Source organism: Mus caroli, chromosome 11 (genome assembly GCF_900094665.2).
Source record: "Mus caroli chromosome 11, CAROLI_EIJ_v1.1, whole genome shotgun sequence".
NCBI lineage: Eukaryota > Metazoa > Chordata > Mammalia > Rodentia > Muridae > Mus > Mus caroli.
The window spans coordinates 12,377,920-12,386,219 of NC_034580.1; the positions used below are offsets into that span (position 1 = coordinate 12,377,920).

Here is an 8,300-nt window from a genome sequence, read left to right on the forward strand (position 1 = left end):
TATGACATTTATACTAAAGTCACACAAGCACCCCTTTCCCAGGATAATTCTATTTTTGAATATGTCTAAGCTAAACTTAAGGGTTGCTTTTCATATATGTCTCATGAATACAATCTCAAGTTCCTAGCACATTTTATTTAGTCTACTTTTTGAGCTAACTTCTCGGGCTTTTTCTTCATATTATGAAAATTCTTAGTTATTTCAGTACCAATAGAATATAATTTTTCTAGTGTGCTTCTGAGGTAGTTCAGATTATGCCTATAAAACACTCCTAAATAGACCTCTGTATAGTATACTGAGACTTTTTTCAGTTTATAAAGTTTCATAAAACTTCAGTCATGAGTATTTACCAGAAATTTGACATTTTGTTTTAATTTTTTTAAATTAGAATGTAATGTATTAGCTATCATTTAAGTATCTTTGAACCAAGTCTGTTTTATAGACACACCCCCTTCTACTAAAAGACCTTAATTTGAAACATTAAATGCTAACACGAGTAGAGGAAACGATGAGATATGAATGTTAAGATATAGGTTTAAGCAAGAACATTCTGATCAGTATGCCAATAGCTCAGGAACCAATTAGCTTCAAGGACGAACAAATGGGAGAAAGAAACTATGAGTGGAACAACCAACCAACCCACCACACAGACTGCTAGAAAAGCTTCACCAACTATACTTCAGACACACTGTTAGTCACCAGAATTTATAAAGTACTAGGAAGCATGTGTGCACTCATGCGTGCACACACACACACACACACACACACACCAAAACTGTCCTTCAACAAATGTGTTAATAAAATGAACATATAATTCTCAAAAGAGGACATATAAATGACCAAGGATTGTTTTTAAAGTGAACAACAGTTCTAGTAATTGGATAAATAAAATTAAAAGTACTATAAACCTATAGTTTAGCATCTCACCTGGGTTTGAATGACCACCATCAGAAAATCTAGCATTGTAAGGTGTACATTGTAATAATTAATGGCATGCCCTGTTCCACTGCATCAGCACAGTTTGAAGCAGGGATCTTTATTTGCAAGGAAATCGAATACGGTTGAAGGAGTTTAAGATACTTATTAAGGTTTTAAAATAATACATATTAGGAAAAAGCTAATGCCAGGTCTCTGATACGCAAAATGTACATTTAATTCAATAACATATATACTCAGGATGTTAGACTGATTAAATGTCTACAAATTGCTTTGTTTCTTAAAAATATCAGAAGCATAATTAAAAATTATTCAAAAATAGATATATTCTGGTTACTTGTGTCTAATCAAACCCACTGAATTTGAAACAAAAAACAAAAAAATAAAACAAAAAGATTGAAGCTAGTAACTATCAGTTACTTTCTAGAGAGAGCAGCTTCCCACACAAAATCCTAGCCTTTCTTCTCGGCTAGCTAAAGATGCTTTCACGAGATGTTAATTATTTGCTAATGAAATTAACAGACATATCTTCATATAAGACAATTTTAAGGGAAAGAGAGAGAATGGGAGGGGTTGTACATTTTGTACAGGGCAGCTAAGGTTTTGATATTAACTTTTAAAGAAAATGTGACTCTGTTCTTTGCTTTCTCCAGAGGTCGCCTGTAGGCCAGACATTACAGTTCTAAAATGACATAAGACGGCCTCATGAATAATTTGTATTCTAACTTTATGAACTTCAATTGCAAAGTTACACAGAATTTCCCAGCATAAAAGGCAGATCTAAGTAATTTACATTTTTGTCATGTACAAGAGGAAAAGATAAAGGCGTGTGTTATGTGGGGGATTTAAATGAACAGTAGCTGTGCAGTGGGCAGTTGACATCCTTGAGCTATCTGTGCCCTGCTTAGTTTCTTTCAGATTACACCAGTTAGTCTCTCCACATAAACTGTTTGCTTTACAAAGCACAACCCATAAGGCAACATGAAGTGTGTTCAAGAAAACTATCACTGTCTTGAATGCCAAGTGACTTGTTAACCTTGTCTCAGAAAGAATGGTGAGGCTTGCATGGGCCTTTTATCAGATGGCTTGTAGAACCAAACCCATTTTAAATCTTAGCATCTTAAAGAAATAAAGTATGAGTTTGCTTTCCTGAACAGCCATGTGCTCTCACTGGTCCAGCAGGAAGCATTTGAAATCTGTAAAAGTTCAGAAGTGGACCCAGTTTCTAATGATGTGAGCTGCACGTGTGCAAGAGACAGTCACATTTTTTCTGACATTACCATTCACCCTTAACTTTAGCATATCTTTCCATTTCAACATGCCAAGAAAACTTAAATGTTATATCTCTTGGCTTGTATAATTCCATAGAAAACAAAATTTTATTGTCCATTTTTGATAACTCTAAGTAGTGACTTTCCTGTTGACTCTTATTTTCCTCATTTGAAATAAAAATTTCTCTGTAGAATTTTATATTACTGCAACATTTAAGCTTTGTAATACTTCCTTTTATTTTCCCAAGTAAGAAATAAATTAATCCAGGCATGAAATTGTGAGTGAAAATGTTTCTCAATACCCTAGAATATCCTTCCTTATGCAGTTTCTATCATCTCCAAAGGTGTTCAAGAACACCCTCAGGATTGCAGATGGGAAAGCATATGAACCCAGTTCAACTAAGTCAGGGAGATGCCAGCAAGGCCTATAAAGGAAGGAGACTTATCTTCTTGCATGGGGATTAACCTTTGGTTCTGCACATAGATATTTTAAATGTTTTAAAGACTATTCGTGAAGAAAATGTCTATTTTTGTGTCTTTAAATTATTCTGAACTTTTTTCCAAATTTCATTTGGTACACAGGACTTGGTTTAAAAAGAACTGATAGTGTAAAATATAAAGTAAACACATTCTGTGCATTTGAGAGCTGAAAGTGAGGAATCCTTTCAAGTTCACTATGGGAAAATACCCGCTGTGTACCTCTTAGGGTAAAGAGATTACATGGTCCCTAGCCAGAGGGCTCTTAGTCCTTCCTCTCCCTTTGACTCAGTGATCAATACATCTCAAAGCTTATGCAAAAGCCTGTAAAGAAACTGTTTGAAAGACAAAGTTAAGCAACTTTGAGTTTGCAAAAACTGCATAAATGCAACCTACATAGAAGCCAGATGGAAAACAATGGAAAGACTCAAAGGGCCTAAAAGATGTTTGAGGAGAAAGACATTCAGGTAATCCTCTCTAGCAGGAGCTTGGGAGAAAAGAACGGTGGAAACACAATGCTTACATTTTTAGAAATCAAAATGGCAAATATTAAGTGACATTAAGAAGTTTGCAGTCATTTTTATAAGACTACACATTACCCATCTTTTGGGAGAAAGAACGGGAAGGAAATGTTTGTTGCACATCTTGATGCAGAAAGCTGGCCTTTACAATCACTTCAGCACCAGTCTTGGAAACCGCAGCATACTACAGGCATTGTTTCAGAAAACTTCCAGTCTTTAATTGTTAGCATATATTTTGTCTTCAGTAAGGTAGGTTTCCTACTGAATGAAGGTGTTTGCCAACATTGTTTATCTTATTTAAGAAGTAGGTTTTTCTTTCCTTCTGCTCTTCCCCACTCCCCCTTTCCCTCCTTCCCTCTATCTGGATGCTATCACTTCCTGTTTATGAATTTGGATGGTGTGTCTAATAATCGCTCTTTTCTTTCTTCTTTGCACTTTAGAACTTGTCCCATTGAACTTATCCAGCTCCAGGATTCAGTTTGCCCGTCTACTGCCATCTGCCTTGCTAAACAGACTCACACAGACCCCTTGTTTATGATGGAGCTCTTCCTCCGGACTGGAAACTATTTGGACAGCAGATAATCATGAAGTCAGGCCATTCTCAAGACACATTAAGCTAGTGTTTATGCTGAATGCTGCAAAGAAAGCTAAAGCCCTGTAATCTCTTCCCACATGCCAAGTTAGGCGTACCATTTAAATGAGAAGATGACCTGCCAGATGAGCATTTAATGCGTGCAATATGTTGCTTGGTTTTTGAAGAAGTATTGGTTGCTGTGGAGTGTTTACCTGCATTGTGTTTCTATGCACTGAACATCTTCTCCAAGACAAAATGTTAGAACAGAAGAAAGACTTTTTTAAAAAAAAAATTATGACAGACTTCAAAATCCTTTTCCTTCAAATCCTTCAAAATCCTGCATTAGTTGCAAGGAAGATGAAGAATATGTCTAGCTTAAACATGAACAGATGTGAAATATTCCCCATGCCTATCTGTAATGGGAGTAACTATATTTTCACAAAATAAAATGTTTCGCCATGAAGTTCATGTACCTTCATTTTTATTTTTATTTTTTGATATTTAAAGTTCCTGATGCATTCAACTGTAGCAGACACGTGCTTTAAAATACTATGGCCATGGTAGGGTTAAGTTTTTGTGTGACAGGAAAGCCATCAGCCAAGCACAAACTCTTAACTTATAAGATGGAAATATATAAACTTCATTGGTTTCTGGTAGCATTATTAAGACTAATGCACATTTCCAATTACTAAGGAAGACTATATGTCTATCTACATAGGAAACTATAATGAAAATAATTTAAATTATTCTGTGCTTTTGGATGAAAATAAATTTTAAAATGCAAGCTCATTGACTCAGGGTTGAGTTGGACAAGAACTGATAGGAGTTTCTGAGTGTATTTGTTGTTTTAAGATTCTTAATTTTAAAAATACAGTACACAACTCAAGCTTTTCCAAAGCAAATGACTAGGCTTATTCCAAGTCCTGAAACTTACTGGAGGGTTGTGCGTGTGTGTGTGTGTGTGTGTGTGTGTGTGTGTGTGTGTGTGTGATAGAGAGCAAGCCTGCTAAAATATTGTCTATTCACATAATCCTAAAGACTATTATGTAATTAATGTTATGCAAAAGGAACTGAACAAAACAAAAATAAATCTTGTAAAGAGGACCTTAATGATTTGCAAAACCCCTCCCCCACCCAGAATACTGTGGGAGGGAGGCAACGCAGGCAATGGGTATAAGCATGAAAAAGATGATACGCATAGCGTTATGGACTTTTCCTTTCTAGAGCATTCTCTAATACATGACTTTTATACTTTTTGTGCCTTCCATTCGCCAGCTGGAGTGATCTGGTGCCTGCATGAATGGTCTCTCCTGGGCTGTAAACTGCTCACAATACATTCTGGTGAAATAATAGCATAAGATCATTTTAGCTGGAGCAGTTAATAACTGGTTAAGCGCCTTTTTCCTCCGTGGGCTGTTTTTATCTCCCCAAAGCAGTCACTCCAAACCCATCCTACTCCTCCTCCGTCTTTAACAATGCCTCAACTTCCTCCTGAAATCCCTAACCCCTACCCCAGAGCAAACGCCAAGACCCTAAACCTGTCCTCTCTTTGCAAAACGCCATCTGATCCAGTTAAACCCGAGCTGACTGATGGGAGTAAAGGCGGACTGGAGAGCAGAGATCTGCCAGGGCCCGGCACCCCACCCCTGGCCGGCAGGTGCGCAGTCCCGGCGCTCAGAGAGTTAAAGGCATCATTGCAGCCATTAGAGGCAAAGTTGGGCGCCGCGCGAGCCCAGTCCGCGTCGCCCTGCGCCCGCTCCACTCGCCGCGGGCTCGCTGGGCGTGGGGAGGGCGGCGAGCACGCAAGCCGAGCGACTGACGTGGGACGAACTGCCAGGTAGCGGAAGCAGCCAGCGGGCGGCGGAGACACTTCACGGCGTGGCAACCCGGGTCTGTGCCTGAAGCCTCCGGATCGCAGCCAGCTCGGTCCATCCCTCACTAGTCGCAATCCCCTGTGTCCAAGCTACTCTTTGCTATGAGCGGCAGCATGCGTGCAGTATCGCGCCCCAGGCTCTGAGAGCAGCCTGCGGACACGCTTGCCTGCCTGTCTTTTTAGGTTTTGGGGCTCTGGGCTACACGGATGTGCCCCACTCCCTTGGCATGATGGGGATCTTTTTGGCGTCTGTTGGATTTATGTTCTTTTCCGTGTTATATGTACAACAAGGGCTTTCTTCTCAAGGTAAGTCGGTTGCTGGTAATGTGTTTGTGGTGATGCGTGTGTGTGCTGCTGAACCAACTCGAAGAATGGACAGACAGCTGGAGAGTGGCTCAAACCAAGCCAATAGTGGGTTTAGATAGTATGAATAGTGTTCATTTGGGCTTTTTCTCCCAAAGTTTATTAATTGCAAGCAAGCCAGGTTTCCGAGAAAAATCTAGTAGATGCCAGCCAGGTAATGATGGGTGAGTTCCTCAGTGAGCACATACACAGGTGTGTGTGTGTGTGTGTGTGTGTGCATGAACAAGGCAAGCACTCAGGAATACAAAGCTGCTCTTTGGAAGGGGCTTCTCTCTGGAGGCAGAAAGCTTTAGTCCCCTTCTCTGGTCCCTGTGACTTCTTCCCCATGTGTTTACCAGAGGACCCACAAGGAGCTATGAATTGCATCATAAGAGACAGCAGCCTGCTGGGCCCAGTTGTTCAGGACTTTGCAGGCTGCAGTGGTTGCTTCAACACCATGAGCAAATCACAGTTTTTGCCTGCTGAAGACTGAATCAATTCTGCAAGCAGAAATGCCCCAGTCCACTAACTAATGTAAGCAGAAAAGCCTTTTCAGACAGTATCTTTTGAATAGTGTCCATTTCTATAAAACATAAAATGTTCACTTTAATTATTGCTCAATTTGGGGTTTCATAAAACAGTGAAAAGAGACACCCAGATTCACTATCTTTAAGAAAAGAGGAGAAAGTGGCTGTAATCATTCCTGCCAGCCTTTCAATCACCCTCCTTTCATATGTGTGCCTGTGGTTGTCCTCTTCTCTCCACCACAAATAAAAGGCTCCTTCTAGACAGACATCAGCTCTTTGCAAAGTACCCCTTAGATAAGCTAAGAACAATCGTCTTCTTAACAAGAAAACAAAAATTCCATGTTCAAGGATCCCTCTAGGGAGGGAGGGGATTTTATTTTTGTGACTTTCACATGGATCTATTAATCTTACAAGCTGGCAGTGTCAAGGTTAGTTGCAAAGGGGCTAGACGGAGTCTCTGTGGTATCTTTCAAATAATCTTTGATCTGATCTAAACACGCGATGTATGATTTTTATATCTCCTGACATATTGCAATTTACAACGGCTTGAAGGGAACAAATGTGAAGGTTAACTTGTGGAGACGAAACGTATGCCTCTTAGATAGTGTGCAACTTGTTTCACTACTGTGGGCTCCTGAACAAAATTGCTAACCACTGTTTTGAGAGATTAAGAATGGGCATTTTGACATATACTTATGACCCACTTCTAACAGGAAACATCCCAGTTAGTCATACATTGTTCAGAAACTTAAGAATCTAGAGGCTTCCTCATAGATCATTTTGACAGATGGTCTAAATTGCACCTCCCTGGGTCTCTCAGTAAGTTTTAGGGAATGCTGCAATCTGACAAAAGATGTTTGGCTCTAACTCTGGGCATCTTGGCTAGCAGCAAGAGCTATTGGCAAGCTCATTAACCTTTCCATTATCTGGACTTGATCAACAACAAAGTGATTTAGGCATTACACCAAGAACAAGACATGCAGAGGCAGAACAGTGGGGATGGGGAGCCCCACAGGGGTGTGCTAAGGGCTTGTTGTTACTGTTTTTCTTTTCTTTTTTCAAGGCCCACGAAAAAGAAAGGCCAAGCAAACAAAAACTTGTGTTGAGTTCTCCAGGAAAGAGACATTGGCAAAGCTGGTGTAGATACACCAAAACGGTGCATTTCTGTCTTGCAGCAAAATTTACCGAGTTGCCGAGAAATGTGACTGCGACCGAAGGGCAAAATGTGGAGATGTCCTGTGCTTTCCAAAGCGGCTCTGCTTCAGTGTACCTGGAGATCCAGTGGTGGTTCCTTCGGGGGCCAGAGGACCTGGAGCAAGGCACGGAGGCTGCAGGCTCGCAGGTAGCCATAGCTCAGAACCCACAGAGCCCCCGCATGTCACTTTGTTAGTTCTGTGCAAGTCTATGTAATCATCAGCCAGGGACTAAGGCACTGCCCATGGGGCTTCCTTGCGCTGGGAGAGTGAGCAAGGCTGAATTTGTCCTAGTGACAGTAAGTGAAAAACACCTAGGAAGTCGCAGGATCTGAGGGAGACTTTCCCAATTTAGACTGGAATTAAACAGCTCTTAGTAACGGGTATTATGGAGCTGTCCAAACAGGCAGTGTGTCTCTAATACAGTTCAGGGCATCCTTCCACCTCCACCAGCCTTCTGTTTTCCCAACATCAAGAGGGATGTTCCTCCTCTCTTTTCTCTTCTCTTCTCTTCTCTTCTCTTCTCTTCTCTTCTCTTCTCTTCTCTTCTCTTCTCTTCTCTTCTCTTCTCTTCTCTCTCTCTCTC

General features: G+C 40.5%; 1 protein-coding gene across 3 annotated transcripts in view; it reads left to right on the plus strand.

Moving 5' to 3' along the window:
* Positions 1 to 5,500: 5,500 nt before the first annotated feature.
* The window catches only part of Vstm2a (V-set and transmembrane domain containing 2A), a 31,565-nt gene continuing 28,765 nt past the window's right edge, over positions 5,501 to 8,300 (plus strand). For 2 of the 3 annotated variants that reach the window (XM_029484217.1, XM_021177967.2), the window contains exons 1-2: positions 5,501 to 5,958; positions 7,697 to 7,863. In XM_029484217.1, coding sequence (XP_029340077.1) covers positions 5,880 to 5,958; positions 7,697 to 7,863 — 246 coding nt within the window. In that variant the 5' untranslated portion in view covers positions 5,501 to 5,879. The remainder of the gene's footprint in view (positions 5,959 to 7,696; positions 7,864 to 8,300) is intronic. The other variant, XM_021177966.2, reaches the window with a different exon arrangement.